Raw genomic sequence first — 20503 nt, 5'->3', positions numbered from 1 at the left:
GTGCATTGTAACCACATTGATCGCATCAGATAATCTTTATTGGTAACAATAGTTATGGACATTACAATTACCATCTTGAATAACGTTTATATGATGTCTACCTACCATCTCCCCATTTGCCACACCCATACCTCTCTCCTATATACACCTGCATGCACCCTGACACTGATTTTAGAGAAGGGGATATAAAATGCTGCAGAAATTAGCTGACTATGGAAATGTATTACATAAATAGTATAGGAATATAATAAGATCTAGCATGTGGGAAAAGTATGTGATAGACTGAAATTCTATGTCCATATTCTCCCTCCACATTGTCAACAGCTCAACGTGATTTGTTAGATATTTTGCAGTGCAAAGAATCTTTTTATTCAATTATAGTTTAATTGAAAAAAGTAAATTATAAATATGATGTTTTCATCTATATTTTCTTGTACTCAGATTGACCTCATTCTCTTCTCTTTCTCTTTTCATGAGATATTCCCTGGAGTTCATGTCAGGTCTGAACACTATGATGAAACATTTAGGAAGAAACATGCAAATCACCAGAGCCCAACTGGATGCCAAAATGGCAAATATTTCCATTGCCACAGTATATTTTCCCTGAGCACTGAGGGAGGCTGGGATAAAAGACACCCAGACACTGAGGAAGGCCATCATACTGAAAGTAATAAACTGAGCCTCATTGAAACTGTCAGGAAGTCTCCGAGCCAGGAAGGCAACAATGAAACTAGTAGTTGCCAGAAAAAAAAGATAACCTAGCATGGTCCAAAAGGCAATGGTGGAGCCCTCATTGCACTCAATAATGATGAGTCCAGGTTTGCTTTGAATGTTGTATTCTGGGAAAGGAGGAGCAAGTGACAGCCAAGTGAGGCACAAGAAGAACTGTAAAAGAAAACAAGTAAATATTATCATATATGATAATTGAGGAGTGGTCCATCTTCGTAGGCTGCTGCTCGGTCTAGTGGCCATAAAAGCAAACACTACCATGATAGTTTTAGCCAAAATGCTGGATATGCAAAGAGCAAAAACGAGGCCAAAAGCAACTTGGCGCAGGAGACAACTCTCAGGTTGGGGATAACCAATGAAAACTAAAGAACAGAGGAAACACAAAGATAGGGACACCAACAGAAGGCAACTTAGAGCGTAATTGTTAGCTTTCACTATAGGTGTACCCTTACAGTGGTTGAAAAGTCCTAAAATAAAAGCAGGAATGAAGGAGGACAGTATGCTTAATGCTGCCAATGCTGCTCCTAATGGATCTTCATAATATAGATACTCAGTCGTCTTCAGAAGACATTTGGTTTTCTGGAGATTTGGCCACTGATCCCATGGACACTTCAGACAATCAACAGAATCTGAGAGACAGAATTGCTAAATTATTATGTACAAACTTGATCTCCTCATATTGTACTAAACTTTGCAAAGTCGTATTTCAAAATATACAACAAATACTACATGAGGGAGACACATGAAATATTAGTCACTCCTTGAAATCATTATAAATAACACTATGGTCTTGTGTGACCCTCTTTACATGTATTTTCAACATTTTGCTTGTTCTTTGTTATTACTTTTTAGTCTTAAACGCTACTACATAATGCTGGGCACTTTCTAGTCCAAGGTACAGATTTATTCCCACATTTTCTTCTTCCCTCTTTCCTTCACCTTTTTTACCACTTACCCTCCCCTACCTTTTTCCCCCTCTGCCTTCCTTCACGCCCCTTCTCCCACATCACACCCCCCCTCCCTCCTTCCTACTGCATATCCCTCTTTGCATCTGGATAACTTTCTGTTGTTCTTTTTGGGTGTCTATTGTTATATCCAGTCAATGTGACGGGGTCTATGGCCCAGATGGCAAGCTCGTATGTCGCCATACCACCCCCATGCGCCTTGTACAGTATAAATAAAACTAATTATCTAATAGAGCCCAGGGGGTAAATGTATCAAGCTGAGAGTTTATTGGCGGGTTTGAAAAACCAATCAGATTCTAGCTGTCATTTATTTAGTACATGCTACAAAATGACAGAATTTGATTGGTTGTTATAGACAACATCTCCACTTTTCAAACCCGCTGGAAAACTCTCAGCTTGATACATTTACCCCCAGGTGTACATTTGTAATCTAACATTAAAATGTATATAGGATAGTATTATATTATTTTGCAATACATTTGGCCCAATATCTATCTGGAGTTCATTTAACTGGAAAAAAAATAGAAAACCAATTAATTCCACTCATCAAGCACATTCTTGTATATAATTTTCCTTTTAATTAAGTAATCATTAGGGCACTTTTTAGAAGAGTGTCATCACTAGATATGTAGCTCTGTATGACATTTAAGGCCATCATATCACCATTTTTTTACCAGATGATGTGGACAAAAGTTTCTACTATAATAGTAAGTTTTCATCTTATTTAGTCAATTGCTTCCTGGTTACTCTCCAATATCTCTTTTGGCAAATGATTATGAATTATTGCAACCATATCTGTGATGACTTCACCCTACACATTATAGGATGTAGATTGTTTAATTTCAATGATCTTATTTCAGGTATATTTTTCTTCTTGTCTAGTCATATTATTTTTAGAACAAAATGTTTAACATTTATAGGTAGAGGGGCCTGTAGTTATTGAATTACAAAATTTGTATTGATCATTTTGAAATTGAGGTGAGTTTCTAGAGAACATCCATTTGGGAGAGTTCAAGACAGAGTATTTCATTAACTTCTATTTAAACTGTTTCTTTTTTGCTTTTTTTCCTCATAAAAGTACAATAAAACACTTGAAAATATTATTAGTCGAAGAGGACATCCTCTGACAAGGAAACATTAAAAAATGAACATAGGATTCCAAAGGTACAGTATCACTGGTGGATACATTATTATGGACAATGGTGGAAAAACTGTTGGATGTTAGAAGTGAATTTGAACCCTGTGCATGTTCTAATGCTCCAAATGATTCTAGATAATTCTATTCTTGATAGTGTATGACTGAACACATGGTGGTTTTAGCCTCATCCACTTCTTTGTTCATCAATTTATTAACATAAAGATATCCCAAGCTCCATAAAAAAAAATTAACTTTTGCTCATGTCTCTAGTATCCTAGAACGTATCAACAAGTTCTTCAATTACCTGTCTGGTTGGATATTTCTCCTTGTAGACAGGGGACACATTCAAAGCAACAAGCAGGTTGTCCTCTTATAGCGGCTTTCCTGAAACCTGGGAGACAGCTCTCACTGCAGACTGAGCGAGGGGTCTGGTGATAAGACATAATGTTTAGATTATGTATTAAAACACAATTATCACAAATAATTCTCCAAAAGGTGCCATGTTGTGATTGAGACCTAAGAAAAACATAGACCTCATAAAGACATATTTACAGAAGATAGGCTTATAACTCCTTTAACGTTGACACATGGATTAAAATGAGGCTTCTAAATGCAGTTCACAGATAACTGCAGTTTCAGGCTGACAGTGAACAGATTTTCGGGCATGGCAAAACTGTCCCAATCAATTTTAATTTGATCATTGTCGTACATGTTGGTCATTTTAGGCCCGATTCAGTAAGAGACGTAAATTGTGATGCATGCTGTATTTTGCAATAAATTGCGCTGAGAATGCCCAGAAACAAATTATATGCCAGAGAACGCATGTGCATCCAATTCATCTTCGATCGCAATAGGGCCGTTAGTATAGCCTACGATATTAGGGGCAGAATGGGGAGGGGACTGTGTTTATGCATTTAGTCAATGTACAGAAATGATGTGCCAAGGTTAAGCGCACACAGCAGCGTCCAATTAAAGCTTTGAGCATCTCAAATGTACATGATTTTCAGTTTTATCACTTGCACCAGCTACAGGTCAGGTGTAATTGCCAATTACTAGTGAAGATGATCGAATATACAGCCTCAAGGCTCAAACATCTGTTTGCAATCAAAAGCTAAAGTAATAATTTATTTTATATACAGTAGACATTTAGAACATTATAATAGATGTATTTTATTAGTGTATTTATTTTTGTTTTGTTTTGTCATTAATGACTATATTTTATTATAACAGGTGACATTAATTTAAACATTTTAATTGTTTCTGTGCGTTCATTTGGGACTTTATATTCCACATATGCCTTGGAAGTATCCTGCAGAGTATTGTCTGTTGGAGCAGAGCGAGCCTAGATGTAGATTCAACAAAAGACGTATCTTTTCATCCACTAGTTATTGAAAACAGACATGCAGGGCCAGATTAAGGGCCACAGGGGTCTGGGTCTGAAAATTATAAAGTACCTGTTGTGAGAAGTGCCATCCCACCGGAGTTGTGGCCAGTGATGTGTGGGTGTGGCCAGATGTGTGTGGGCGTGGCCAGCACCATGGAGGACATAGCTTGCACTTCCCTCCAGCCACCTACATTATCTATAAATTCCAACCCACAAGCTCGCTGTCTAGGTGTAATCCTTGACTAACAATTATCCTTTCTTCCCCACATGAACTCTATATTTATATCATGCAGCATATTATCTAAAGAACATTTCCAAAAACCTTACATATCTCATACAGGACACTGCAAAAACTTTAATTCATGCATTCATCATTTCCTGCATCGACTATTGCAATTCCCTCCTTACTGGTCTTCCCAAAATCAGAATCAAACCCATACAATCTATTTTGTATGCAGCAGCTAGATTGATTTTCTTTGCAAAACGTCTTTCCTCTGCTGAGTCACTCTGTCAGTCTCTTCATTTTATATAAAGACTTTTTTCATGGAATTTTTCGAGCAAATGCTAATTAGCATTATTTTTCCTGTGGTTGAATTAATCTTGTACATAAACATTTCTACAGGCCTTTCATTATGACTATAATTTATAGGTGAATCGCGTTTCTCTGAGCCAATAGTTAGACTGTGCAATGTTAACCATGCTAATTCCCCTATACTTCACTTGAAGTATTGCAAACTTACTTATAAATAGTGAAATTGATGCGTCAGGTGCTCAATCATTTGGCTAAATTGAATGTGCTCCATCTGAACAAATAAAGGCTAATCTCCAAAAAAACACTTATTACGCTTCTCTCATTTAACTACCACAACACACCTGTAAGATTAGCCTCAGTCCTCAGCCTATTACCTAGTTTTATGATATATTCATTTTTTGTGCACCAACTTAACAGCCAGAGACAACTGAAGTGATTTGTATATGATTTAAATGGAAGAGAATGTTATGAGTTAGAAGACGACATTATATCAGATACCTTTTATTTATGATGTGCCAAAAAAGGTCCACAGCATTGAACATGACATATACAGAAAGCAGTGATCCATTATACATTACATGAACAAAATAAAAAAAAACAGACATCTGAATAAACAATGTACAGATAAAACGTTACTGCAGACCAAATTGTTTACGAAACAGTAAGTGAGAGTGATGGTAGTGACCAGAGTGAAATAGGCCGGAGACAGGACTAGGGGGCCAGACCAAGAGGTACAGAGGGGAATGGAATAGTTGAAGGTGAACACAATGAAAGAGAGCCCTACATGTGAGAGTTTACATCTTATAAATGGGGAAATACAAATAGCATGGGATCCATTGGGGGAGTGGGGGTGCAATCCTAGAGAAGGGAGTGAGAAAAAAGGCTGACAGGCTTGAAGAAAGAAATGAGTCTTAAGGACATGCATGAAGCCTTTAAGAGTAGAGGATAACCTGATAGGGCATGGGAGATCGTTCCACAGTGGAGGAGCAGCCCGGGCAAAGTCCGTGAGGTGGGAGTGGGAAGAGGTAATCAATGAAGTAAGGATACGGCAGTCATTGGCAGAGCAAAGATGGCATCAAGGAGTATAGGTAGAGATGAGGTTGAAGATGATGGGGGAAAGGATTGATTGAGAGCCTTGAGGTCAAGTGTGAGGAGTTTAAATGTAAAAATGTAGGCCATAGGCAGCCAATGTAGCGACTGGCATAGAGGGACAACAGAAACAGAAAAATAAAGTGGGCAGCAGCACTGAGGATGACTTAATAGGGGCAAGGTGTAGGCCAGAGAGAATAGGATTACAAGTGTGTGAATAAGAGTTTTGATAGCTTCCGTGATGAGAGAGGGCCGTATCCTGTATATATAGCAGGATATTGAGAGGGACAGAATGTGAGGTTTGAAGTAGAGGGAGGAGTCAAGGATGATCCAAGGAAACGGACTTAATGGACAGAAAGGAGAGTAGTATTATTAACAGAAAAAGAGGGAGGAGGTGAAGGATCTCTGGCAGGGGGGGAGATATTAGTTCCATCTTGTAAATATTTAGTTTAAGATTGCGCTAGGATAACTGAGATGAGATATCTGAGAAACAACAGGAGACACAAGACATAAGGGAAAGGGAGAGGTCAAGCTATAAATAATAGATTTGGGTATCATCAGCATAGAGGTGGTACTTGTGGCAGGAGTGGACGAGGTCACCAAGGGAGGAGGTGTATAAAAGAGCAGGGGGGAGCAAGAATGGAACCTTGGGAAACTCTGATAGGTAAGGGAAGAGGTGGGGATGTGGATTGTGTAGATACTGAAACTGAGAAGTATGTGACGTAAGAAGAAAACCACGAGATGACAGTGTTACAGAAGCCTAGAGACTTGAGAGTTTGCAAAAGGAGGGAGTGGTTAACGGTATTGAAGTCAGCAGAGAAGTCGAGTAGGATAAGAAGGGAGTAGTGTATTTTAGAGGTAACAAAGAGAATGTCATTAGTGACCTTAATGAGGGCAGTTTAGGTGGAATGTAGGGAATGAAAACTGGATTGGAGTGAGTAAGAACAGTGAAAGGAGGAGTACACATTTGTAAACAAACCATTTAAGAAGTTTGGAGGCAAAAGGAATAAAGGATATAAGGGGATAATGAAAGAGAGATGCAGGGTCGAGAGATGTTTTTTTGAGAATAGGGAAGACTATAGCATGTTCATAGGTTCCAGAGGAGAGGGATGGGTTGAGAAGATGGGCAAGGCGGAAGAGGGAGTGGTGGAGGTGGGAGGGGATGGGTCATCTGCGCAGATGGAGGGGATGAGGAGGAAAGAAGGGTGCAGACTTCATCTGCAGATACCAGAGTGAAGAAAGAGAAGGAGGGTGGGTTCAGAAGTGGGGGTAACAGTGCAGAGGAAGGTTGGGGGGGCAATATGGGTAGGGAGGGTAGAGATGGTGGAGCAAGAAAGGACTGATGGGAGGAGATGTCATGATGGAGGTGAATGGGTAGCAAAATCGATAGCAGAGAGCGATGAGCGGAGTTTGAGTGGGGAAGTGGAGAGGAGAGGAGGAAGTTGAAGGTGTGAAAAGGCAACAGGGGTTTGGAGGATTAGGAGGAAATAAATGCATTAAAAAATGGTTTGTTTAGAGAGTGATAGGATAGAACGGTAAGAGGCAAGTATAAAATTGAAATGAAGGATGCCAGCATGAGCTTGTGACTTTCTCCAGAGCTGTTCAGCACTACAGAAACATTTTTAAAAATAGCGGGTAAGTATGGAGTACCAGGGATCAGGCAGGGACAGGCAAAGCTTGATTGTGATGTTAGGGGTGACAGAGTCAAGTGCACTGGCAATGGTGTGAATATAGAAGAATCCAAACAAAGTTGCACACTTCAATTTGCTTATCTATACTTTCATTCATTGATCTCACTCAACAGCTGTTTACTGTCTTACAATCTGTACCTCAGCTCAAAAACTTTTCCCACCAAGTACATCCCCAGGTGCAACCTTGGTTAGGCTCATCCTGACACTGATTTAGTTAATGTAGAAAACCTTTGAACACAGCTTTTTTTCTCATTGGAAGGGTAAAAACCTGATTTTAGGTCAACACACATCCTTCAACTTCTAGAGAAGAAATAAGCCGGTTAATCCCATATTATACAAGATACTATAAATGTCCTATGTGTATTCAAAACATAAATACAGTTGTCAGCGCTTGTATTTAACATGCAAATCTGTGTGTATGTAGCTCAACTAGGACCCTTAAAAGAACTAGAGAGATTGTATCTGTAATAACTCCAACATGATACAGGCATAATTTTCTTCATTTATATTCACAACATGAGAAAACGCTTAGTCTTATCTACTGTACTTCAAGACCACAACAAAATGTCTTTGAGGTACAATTTTTTTTCCAAAACATATGATGTTGATTTACATAACACAACAAGTTATCATAATACTCAATGCATCTTCTCTTCAATATTACATCTTTAATAGTTATAATCTTTACAAGGTCCCACCTCTTTTTCTCCCATAGACCACAACAACAGACTTGAGTTGATGTTGAGAAGTTGATCATAACTGCCGACCTTGACCTGTCTGATAGTCTCTTCTTGTGTCAGCTGCCAGTTCACGATATCATAGACTGCAGGAATGTCTCCATTTTCATCAAAATAGAGGTCACTTCCGCTGCTCAGTGTAACTCTCACATTCTTTATATAGTGCAGGAGCTGTAACGTAAAATTTGAATTAGGTTTAGTAATTTGAAATCAAGATTTACAAAAAAAAATGTGTGTCTGTGTAACTATTTCTGCAAATGTGTTATGCAAATTCAAACAGTATTCCAAAGAAAATCTAGTTATAATTCCATTCCAATTTACATATAGACACATATGTATACTTACAAACTTCACTCTTCATCTCTGGGAGATCCCAGAGGAAAGGGGAAGATTGAGGATGGCAGGCGGAGGGGCATGGCGAATGATATTTTTTGTTCTTGCGAAGCAATTATGCTTAAGTTTAATTTTACAGCATGGGGGGGCAAAATGAGGGGGGCAAAATGACACAGTTCACCGCGAATCATGTCATGAAGTCTCTCATCCTTCCCACTTCACTAGGAACTGGGCAGGATGCTTAAGAATAGCCTGATCTTCTGGGAGTCCAGGAGACCTACCGGAATTCAGGAGTCTCCCAGACATTCTGGACACTTACCGCATATAGCATGATGAAGGTTCCCATCTTGCTCACTTCACTAGGAATTATTGAGGGATTATTGGGGGGTATCTGTCTGATGGACTCCAGCCAAACCAGCCCTAGTACTGCTCAGGTCCTAGACAGCCAGTTCCAGACCATTTCCCAAGTGGTTCAGGAGCTCTCACTCCAGTTATCCACTCAGGAGGAAGCCTCAAAGTCCTCACAAATTACCATGGCACCCACAGTTGAGCCATCAAGAAAACAAGAAAAGAATACTCTCTCAAATCGAATGAACTCTAAGGTTCTTCAGTTTGTTAAAAATTGTTACAAAGTTTTATTAGATTCATTGAAACCTACGCTATCTAAGCGAAATATAATTAAAAAATTAAGTAAGTGAAAAAGAGTTGCAAAGATGTGATAATAAAATTAACTACATATCCCAGCAATGTTCTTGAGCAATTTAATTGTTACATTGAATTAAATCATTAATAAATCATTTTCAATTTCCAATTCGTTCAAAAGAAACTCTTAATCTATATGGTGATGCAATATCCATTTTTACAATGTCCTATCATAAGTTATACCGCATTTGTATCCGTGTTTGCATATATCTGTTACTGCATGAAAGGGCGTTCTTATGCAGACAGTGTGCATTTATTTGTCTCCCTAGCCTGTAATATGTAATAGTAATGCACCCTCTCTTAAACTGATTTCAATGCCTGCTATTTTTCAATTTAGTTTGAATTGTCCCATAACAGCCTGATGCTTCTCACACATATGATATTATATATCCCAGCTGAATATAACTATACAGACAGAGTGGCAGACATGCATTAAAGCATGAGAATCTTAGTTGACATGCGGCACTAATGCGCCACTCTTAATCATTGCTTCTTACAAGCTATGGACAAATTGTTCCTTATGTGCTGTGCTTAAAACAAAACATTTATTTATGTCTGTCAAAGGACACAATAAACAGAACTTGTATTGCCAAAAATTAAAATTCTGGCAGCATGAAACAAACTATATCAAATTATATCAGATATTGTACATGAATTGCCATATATTATATCAAATGTCAGTACGTAATAATTGAAACTAAATTATAGCATGGATTATAATAAAAGACAGTTTCTACAGATTATCAAAGGACACTACAACGGCGATAATACAATACCAGTGAAAAACTAATACAGTGACGATAGACTATTAGTTCATAGGGCCATTATCATTTAGATGCTATGAGCTATTTCTTCCTATAAGTTACATAGGGGGAATCTGTGTTAACATAAATACCAAATACATAGAGATTGTAATCTTACTCTTTCAAATCTTCGTACACAGGAATATAGTCAGACTATGACTTTGTTTAATATATGGTAATTCATGTACGATATCTGATACAGTTTGTTACAGTTCGCTTCATGCTACCACAATTTCAATTTTGTTTTTGCAATACAAGTTCTGACTATTGTGTCCTTTATTAATGATTTAATTAAGTGTAATAAATTGATCAAGAACATTGCTGGGATGTGTAATTCATTTTATTATCGCATTTCTTCCAACTCTTTTTCACTTTATAACCACATAAACAGAGATATACAGTGCAGAGAAGGAGATGCACACAGTGAATGTAGGTTAGATATATATAAATGTATTCATCCAAGGAAATTGCATAACAAATATTTATTTGCAATCCCTCACAAAATACACAAACAATAAAAGACAAAGATTCAATCTCTCACAATATAAGATAAGATTTCAATATATCAGTAGCATGAATTCTGATTTTTAGTCACATATACCAAATATAATACACGTAAATTGATTCCATTATTGCAACTAGAGCCTCTCTTTAAGCAATAAATAAGTTAGGACTTTTCAAATGCAGAGCATTGATAATCCACAGTCTTTTTTACTTTCTTACTTATTTTTTTTCATTATATTTCGCTCAGGTAGTGTTGGTTTTAATAAATAATATTTTAATATTTTGGACTAAAGATTAATTAATCGGAAATAAAGGTGGTTTACTGAAAATATATTTATATTGATATTTATAAGAGCTTTGTGTAGTTCCCCGAAATGACCTGCATCCACAGTTGAGACAAAGGTTAATTTACCGGACTGATTCTCTGGGCACCAAGCTCGGTTTTGCAACAGTAGGGGGAGCAGTAAGCTCTATTTTTGTTTAAGAACTTGCTCATCGGGCACTGGACAATAAAGGGTTGGTATTGGTTTTTTCACTTATCTAAGGTTATCATCAGTGCTGTGGGTAAAAGCATCTAGCTGCGTTTTTGAAAATCCAGCGATTTTCTCGGGCGAGTTTCAAATTTTCAAACTCGCGGTTCTGATACAAATTGCCAAATGTATGAAGCTGCGATTTTGCAAACTCGACGAAGTCTGAATTTCAAAATTGCCAGACGCTGCTTTCTATAAGCGAGATTGGCAAACATATCACTGTAACACTGCAGGGCAATGTTAATATAGCATGAAGGATATTGGAAGTTTAAATAAACCATCTTTTTTGTTGTAGAGGGGCAAAAATGATTATGAATTTTTTAACGGGGGACAATTTTTTTTAATAATAAATTAGTGACTCAAATGTAGCTATAGAATAATTGCAAGGTTTTTGCATTTATTTTATCATTTCTGCTTCTGCTTTTCTATCAATTCTGCTTCCTTCACTGTTTCTGCTTTAACTCTGGGTCTGGGATGACTCTTCAGACACTTCAGCCCCTAGCACCTCCTGAGACTCTTGTTGACAGGCTGTTTGTTCCAGACCATCTTAGGAGGGCAGTTGTCACTGAGTCCCATGACAATAGAAACTCTGGATATACTGGAGTTTCCAAGACTATTGTCCCATGTGGTGTGGAGGCCCTCCTTGCCTGCTGATACTAGAGAGTTTGTGCTTTCCTTTGAGACCTGCGCAAGAAACAAATCATCTCTTAGTTGTCCAATAGGTGAACTCATGATTCTGTCCATTCCGGAAAGACCCTGGACACACTTTTCCATGGGCTTTATTGTAGACTTACTTCGGTCTTCTGGCTGCAACACCATTTGGGTAATTATTGATCGGTTCTCAGGAATAAGCTCAGTTTATCCTCAGCCTACCATCCACAGTCAAACTGCCAAACTGAGAGAGTTAACCAATCCCTAGAGCAATTCCAAAATTTCTATGTATCAGAATTTCAAGACAATTGGGCTACCTTGCTCTCATGGCTCTTCACCTACTTCAATGCCTGCCATTCATCTACATGTGTTTCTCCTTTCTTCTGCAATCTTAGATTCCAATCTCGGGTTAACTCATTGGCCTCTCTAATGCCCTCAAATCTGTCTGATGTCAGTAGTACTGCTATTCCATCATCATCATCATCATTTATTTATATAGCGCCACTAATTCCGCAGCGCTGTACAGAGCACTCATTCACATCAGTCCCTGCCCCATTGGAGCTTACAGTCTAAATTTCCTAACACACACACACACACATAGAGAGAGATTAGGGTCAATTTTGTTAGCAACCAATTAACCTACTAGTATGTTTTTGGAGTGTGGGAGGAAACCAGAGCACCCGGAGGAAACCCACGCAAACACGGGGAGAACATACAAACCCCACACAGATAAGGCCATGGTCAGGAATTGAACTCATGACCCCAGTGCTGTGAGGCAGAAGTGCTAACCACTAAGCCACCGTGCTGCTGACTCAGATAAGAAGGAAGGTTCATGCTGCTCTCAAACAAGCCTCTTTTAGGTCCAAGCACTTTGCAGATCTCCATCTCTTGAAGATGGTGACAGGATCTGGCTCTTAACATGAACTATCAAACTCTGACAGCCCTGCAAGAAACTCTATCAGAGATTCATGGACCTTATGTCAATATTAAACAAACTGACCCTATGGCCGTCAGATTGGATCTCCATCGTTCTCTCAGAATTACCAAAAACCTTTTATTGTTAGCTTCTCAAACCAGTGTCCGTGTCAAATTTAGGCCTCACAGAAGTTTATTCTGTGGATAATTGACAGGGCTTCTGCCCTGATGTCTGATTGGTCAGTTTCTCTATTTAAGACAGGTAAGGCTTAGCCTCCCTGCCGGTTACAGTGTTTGCATTACTGACTAGCTAACCTGCACCAAGTTTTGTGTATAATCTATTGTTTAATGTTTGGTTCCTGCTGTGACCCCTGGCTTGTTTCTGAACCCTGCTTGAACTCTGATTGCCCTGACCTCTGGCTTTGTTATTCAAATTTCCTTGCATGTTAGCAGCCCGACCTTTTGGCCAGTCCCTGATTTACCTTCTTGCTATGGACCCCTGGCCTTGGTTTATATTACATATTAACTTATACTACGCTAAGAATTAAGACCTGGGGGCATCCAACTACCTGTGAGTGCGACTAGCTCTACCAGAAAGGTGGCAGCTATAGTCGTAGACTTTTGTTCACCTGTTCTAGAAGTGCATGTGAGTAACCGATAGCCATAACAAAATTAAACCAAATTTATGACCAAAACAAATACTAAACAGAGAAAAAAGCAAAACTTTCTCTAAATATAAACAAAACTGAACTATAAGTAAAAGAAACACTGTAAAAACTTTAATCTAAACACCCTCCCTAGCACTCACATTATTTGTTGTGCTGGCTGATACTCCAAAGCTGATAGAAAGTGAGTGGAGTAAATTGGGAGATGAGGGTGGAGATTTGAAGCAAATTAAAGCTAAAGCAAATTTCTAATGGCATCTTTTTTAAAAAGAGGAACTATTTTTTCCTGAAATTGCAAATTTCGAGCAACAAATACAAATTATCTTGGCGCATATCATTTTTGGGGCTTCCTATACCCATATTAATAATAATAATAATAATAATAATAATAATAATAATAATAATAATAATAAGAAGAAGAAGAAGAAGAAGAAGAAGAATAGCTATTATTATTATTATTATTATTATTATTATTATTATTATTATAATCTAGGGAAAATTCAAATAAACTTAATTGGTAGTGACTAAAAACAATCTCTACATTTGAACACTTCTGTAACGAGGAAGCCAAAATAGCCACAGAAACCTTCTATATAGAAGTAGTCATTAAAATAAACAGTTTTGTTTGAAATTTACATACACTGCTTCACAGTTGCTTTTCCACCAAAATGTAGTTTTGAGTACAGTTATCTTGAAGCACAATCGTGCACAAATTTACTTCTATAGTTGTTTAAAATCAGACATAATTTTACCTGCCAGGGCTTAATATGCAAAATGTCTTTACAGCTCATATAAGAAAATGTTCCTTCTTTTGATTTGCAGTTTTTTAGATTTTCCAACGCTTTGGCCACAACATGGACTGCAGCATAATAACTATGAATAAATTTTAAGCTGCTGGTGTAGACATAGCTGTTCTTGATGCTGTCTATACTTTCTGCTCCTGTGCACTCTTTTACTGTGGGATCCAAAGGGCCAGTTATGTTTTTCTGATACAGAAACTTACAATTGAAAAGTTTTTCCCAATATAAGTTCACCCAGGACTCTTCCAAAGCTGGTTGGACCTTGTTGAGGTAGTCACTGAATCCTGGAATCACTCTAAAGTTAATATATAAACCAATGGACCCGGATAAAATCGGTGAAAAGTTTTCTGCTGAGAACAAATTAGTCATTGACCAATCAGAACATGAGACAAAAATCTTCCCTTTGATTTTCTGTTTCAGCATCTCATTCATGATAGGAACCAAGTCAACATCAGAAGCGAATATTACAATAACCTTAACTGATGACTCTTTAATGACCTTGACTATGTGGGGAGCGTTACGGTCTGGTTGAGATAAAGGAATATATTCAGTGAAGGCCACACATGCTCCAGCCTTTATTATCTCTTGCCTGATTGGCTGAATTCCCTGTAGACCATAATCAGTTAATGAAGCCAACAGACCAACCCATGTCCAACCAAAGTGCAGAATAAGCTTAGCCAGTCCAGTAGACTGTTCCTTATCACTAGGAAGAGTTCTGACGAATGAGGGAAACATTTTTTTATTACTTAGAAGAGACATGCTTGAAAATGCACTGATCTGAAAAAAAAAGAAAATGGCACATATGTACAGTAAATATTATGTTCATTCATAAATTCATATGTTCATCATGACTAAAAACTTTGAAACATTTGAAATTTGCATTCTCTGGTGACTTACATAGAGTGTGTATGTGTCAATCTGATAGACCTTAATGGACTTAGAGACTTGGATAGATTCAGAAATAAGTCTATTAAACAACGATCCCTGGACTATTCTGTGTAACCAAGACATTGGCATGGATGATGGACACTGGACATGAATTAAATGTCTCTTATGCACACATATGGTGCACTCAGAAACAATAGGTTAAATATGATATTCAACAGTCCTAACTATGACAATATTTAGTCCTTATTATTTAAAATAAAGACATGGCAATGTACATGCTTTAATTCATTAAATGTATGGTAATGTAGGTCACAAGAATAAAACCTTCTTACCTGAGGATGTCTGAAGACTCCTAAAATATTTGCCAAGATAATTGAGTTTGTGGAAAAGGTAGATCCTATAACAGCACTGAAGGTTGGTTGTCCACGACACCTGTAGTTGGGGATGGCCGTGCTGGATTCAGTTAACAAATGTAAAGCTCCTTGCAGTTCATAGTGAGGCACATTACATGTTTTATACACCTGTAACCCTAATGTAACGTTGCCGAGAACATTGGGATTCATGTTAATCTCTTCTACAGCAAACTTCATGGCTAGAAGTTGTTGATAGGCATCCATCCTGAATCTTCAAGACATAAATAAATAAAAGACAGAGTCAATAAAACAATTAATTAAACAAAACAAAGGTACAAAGTATCAAAAGAGTAATTAAAGAAAAATACAGTTAGAAAAGTAGATGGAAAGGAGAGCATTGCAATGTTAATCTAGTGGGAATCCTAAAGATTTTGTGGTCTTTCTCCCATTTATAGATTTCCTTGGTGTTGCAAAGAGTTTTCAGTCTTTTGACTGGAAATACTATGGGGTGCATGTAAAAATGAAAATGCGGAGGGAAGCTTGGTATATTATCTTTCCTATTTGCAACTTCCTTGCCCTTGTACAATTGTTCCAGCGGAGAGTACTCGATGGAGGAGCCATGGCAGAGCACACATTGTTCCAAGCTGCTACGTCCACTCCTCAATTAGATAAATTATTCTAATTGCTGCAGAGGTTTAGCAAAGCTGCATTTTTTATAAGAAAAATTTCCTACTATTGCAGCCTCCTTCTATCTGACATTCCTGACACCAATATATCCACACTTCAATCCATCCTAAATGCTACTGCAAGACTGATCCTCCTCTATCACCGCTCCTCATCTGCTGCACCACTTTGCAATTCCCTACACTGGCTCCCTGCGTCCTCCAGAATCAAATTCAAATTACCCACCCTTAGCTACAAAGATTTCAACAACACTACACCTGCATACATCTCAAATCTCATATTAAAATACTCTACCTCCCGCCCTCTTAGATCTACCTCTGACCTTCGCCTCGTCTCCTCTCTGGTAACCACCTTTCACTCACGTCTACAAGACTTCTCCCGTGCTGCTCCCCACTTATGGAATTCCCTACTACGCTCAATCAGACTTTCCCACAACCTTCAAATCTTTAGATGCTCTTGGAAAACCCATATCCTATTTAGAGGTGACCTTATCCTCAATAACACTATTCACACTAATGCACCTTCACAACTATCCCAATCTCCACTCTAAGCCACACTAGCTCTTCTTGTTTCAGCTGTACCCTCTTCCATTTAGATTGTAAGCTCTCTAATGAGCAGTACCCTTCATACCTTTTGTTTTCATGTCTGCATTTATTTTCTATACTTTGTTGTCCTTGTTTTTATGTTTGTCCTGTTTTCCCTACTGTACGGCGCTGCGGAGCACTGTGGCACCTTACAAATCTACAATAATAATAATAATAATAATAATAATATTAATAATAATAATCCTACCCTGTGCTACTCTGCTGCTGTGAATCCACACTAAAATATGGAGCCCTTTACTTAGAAGATGGAATATTGCTTTTATTGGAAAATGTTGCTTTGTAACCAGTTCTGAAATATGTGACCTCATTATTTCAATTTTATCTTACTGGTCTCACAATGGCATCACTGCATCATTAAAGCAAAATATAATAGTATTCCATCACACTGTTCAGAAAGATGAGACATTAAATTATACAGTTTGGAAAGTAGTTAGCATTACTGTGTTAAAACATATTTCATATTTTTAACTGGTTTGAGCAGAAGAAGAAATCAAAGTTGCATTAAACCTCTTAAGAATCAACCTAACAGGTTATATAATGATGAGAGAATTATTTCTACATCTAAATCTTTGAGAGTTGATGAGAGATGTGGATATCACCACGGTCAGGGCCGGACTGGGACTAAAAATCAGCCCTGGCATTTAAAGCACACAGGCCCACCTGCTGCGGGCTCCATGCATATATTGTTGCACAATGATGCTGGTGCAGTGTGCGTTGCTGGTGCTGTACAACATGATGTAGTGTGTGTGTGGGGGGGGGGGGTATTTATTTCTCCTAATGACCCTCAACATTGCATTGTTAGCACCCATATTACATCAATAAATACCATGACAATACATTATTAGTGCCCAAATTACAGCAATAAATAACCCCCCACATACACTCATACTATATCAATCACCCCCACATTACAGCAACCAACATCACCCCCCACATTACAGCAACCCGAATCACCCCCACATTACAGCAACCAGCATCACCCCCACATTACAGCATCCAGCGTCACCTCCCACATTACAGCATCCAGCATCACCACCCACATTACAGCATCCAGCGTCACCTCCAACATTACAGCAACCGGCATCACCCCCACATTCCAGCATCCAGCGTCACCTCCCACATTACAGCAACCAGCATCACCCCCCACATTACAGCAACCAGCATAACTCCCACATTACAGCAGCCGGTATCACCCCCCCTCCCCCTCCACATTACAGCAACCGGTATCACCCCCCCCACTTTATAGCAACCAGCATTACCCCCCACATTACAGCAACCCGAATCACCCCCACATTACAGCAACCAGCATCACCTCCACATTACAGCAACCGGCATCACCCCCCACATTACAGCATCCGACATCACCCCTCACATTACAGCAACCGGCATCACCTCCCACATTACAGCAACCGGCATCACCCCCACATTACAGCAACCGGCATCACCTCCCACATTACAGCAACCGGCATCACCCCCCACATTACAGCATCCAGCATCACCCCCCACATTACAGCATCCGGCATCACCCCGCACATTACAGCAACCAGCATCACTCCCACATTACAGCAACCGGCATCACCCCCCACATTACAGCAACCAGCATCACTCCCACATTACAGCAACCGGTATCACCTCCACATTACAGCAACCGGCATCACACCCACATTACACCATCCGGCATCACCCCCCACAATACACCATCCGGAATCACCCCCCACATTACAGCATTCAGCATCACCCCCCACATTACAGCAACCGGCATCACACCCACATTACAGCAACCAGCATTTCTCCCACATTACAGCAACCAGCATCACTCCCACATTACAGCAACCAGCATCACTCCCACATTACAGCAGCCGGTATCACCCCCCCTCCCCCTCCACATTACAGCAACTGGTATCACCCCCCCCCACTTTACAGCAACCAGCATTACCCCCCACATTACAGCAACCCGAATCACCCCCACATTACATCATCCAGCATCACCCCCCACATTACAGCATCCAGCGTCACCTCCCACATTACAGCATCCGGCATCACCCCGCACATTACAGCAACCGGCATCACCCCGCACATTACAGCAACCGGCATCACCTCCACATTACAGCAACCGGCATCACCCCCCACATTACAGCATCCAGCGTCACGTCCCACATTACAGCATCCGGCATCACCTCCCACATTACAGCATCCGGCATCACCCCGCACATTACAGCAACCAGCATCACCTCCACATTACAGCAACCGGCATCACCCCCCACATTACAGCATCCGGCATCACCCCCCACATTACAGCAACCGGCATCACCCCCACATTGCAGCATCCGGCATCACCCCCCACATTACAGCAACCGGCATCACCCCCCACATTACAGCATCTGGCATCACCCCGCACATTACAGCAACCAGCATCACCTCCCACATTACATCATCCAGCATCACCCCCCACATTACAGCATCCAGCATCACCCCCATATTACAGCAACCAGCATCACCCCCCACATTACAGCAATCAGCATCACCCCCCACATTACAGCATCCAGCATCACCCCCCACATTACAGCATCCAGCATCACTCCCACATTACAGCAACCGGTATCACCTCCACATTACAGCAACCGGCATCACCTCCCACATTACAGCATCCAGCATCACCCCCCCACATTACAGCATCCAGCATCACTCCCACATTACAGCAACCGGTATCACCTCCACATTACAGCAACCGGCATCACCCCCCACATTACAGCAACCAACATCACCCCCACATTACAGCATCCAGCATCACCCCCCACATTACAGCAACCGGCATCACTCCCACATTACAGCATCCAGCATCACCCCCCACATTACAGCATCCAGCATCACCCCCCACATTACAGCATCCAGCATCACCCCCACATTACAGCAACCAGCATCACCCCCACATTACAGCATCCAGCATCACCCCCACATTACAGCAACCAGCATCACCCCCACATTACAGCATCCAGCATCACCCCCACATTACAGCAACCAGCATCACCCCCACATTACAGCATCCAGCATCACCCCCCACATTACAGCATCCAGCATCACCCCCCACATTACAGCATCCAGCATCACCTCCCACATTACAGCATCCAGCATCACCCCCCACATTACATCATCCAGCATCACTCCCACATTACAGCAACCGGCATCACACCCACATTACAGCATCCAGCATCACCCCCCACATTACAGCATCCAGCATCACCCCCCACATTACAGCATCCAGCATCACCCCCCACATTACAGCAACCTGCATCACTCCCACATTACAGCAATACCCTCACCTACTTATTAACAATACTAAGCCCCAAACACACTACAACATTGCCGCCACCACGCCACCCCATACTACAGTAATACCACCAATTATACAGACGCCACTGTAGGAAACCAATGTTTTGCTTTTTTCAAATCTCCCACAAAATAGCAACAACAGAATACTTACACACATATAGGTAACAGGTACACATTTCCCTCAATTAAATAGTAATGGCAGAATTTTCATGAATCATTCCACATGAAATAAAACTAACATATATATAAAAAAACAAAAAACTATTGAATGATCATTCGAACCCACACGGGCGCATTAAAAGTATTTCCATCTACAGCAAAATGTCAGAGAAAAATATTTTTTTACTACAGTAGCTGGATATGCGTCTTTTCCATTCATTTTAAATAACAGTATATAAATTAAGGGGTATAGAGGAGGTGGGTGAGAGATAATTGGATGTGATCCATCAGTTTGATTAGATAGGAAACATTTAGA

General features: G+C 39.9%; 1 protein-coding gene across 1 annotated transcript; it reads right to left on the bottom strand.

Moving 5' to 3' along the window:
• Positions 1-417: 417 nt before the first annotated feature.
• On the bottom strand, positions 418-15673 carry LOC142150542 (extracellular calcium-sensing receptor-like). The gene is made up of 5 exons (XM_075205739.1): positions 15389-15673; positions 14121-14945; positions 8227-8436; positions 3137-3260; positions 418-1358 (listed from the first exon to the last, which is right to left on the bottom strand). Exons 1-5 carry the CDS (start codon positions 15671-15673, stop codon positions 418-420), a joined length of 2385 nt encoding a protein of 794 aa, XP_075061840.1.
• Positions 15674-20503: the final 4830 nt, after the last annotated feature.

Source organism: Mixophyes fleayi, chromosome 4 (genome assembly GCF_038048845.1).
Source record: "Mixophyes fleayi isolate aMixFle1 chromosome 4, aMixFle1.hap1, whole genome shotgun sequence".
Taxonomy (NCBI): Eukaryota; Metazoa; Chordata; class Amphibia; order Anura; family Limnodynastidae; genus Mixophyes; species Mixophyes fleayi.
This window is presented reverse-complemented; position numbering and strand designations above follow the sequence as displayed.

Bases quoted from the DNA above. Each gene is read 5' to 3' on its own strand.
- LOC142150542 (XM_075205739.1), bottom strand. From the start codon at position 15,673: ATGGATGCCTATCAACAACTTCTAGCCATGAAGTTTGCTGTAGAAGAG. The intron at 8,437-14,120 runs GTAAAATTATGT...TTTACGTTACAG, and splicing joins TGCATATTAAGCCCTGGCAG to CTCCTGCACTATATAAAGAA. The intron at 1,359-3,136 runs GTAATTGAAGAA...TCTGTCTCTCAG, and splicing joins AGAAATATCCAACCAGACAG to ATTCTGTTGATTGTCTGAAG.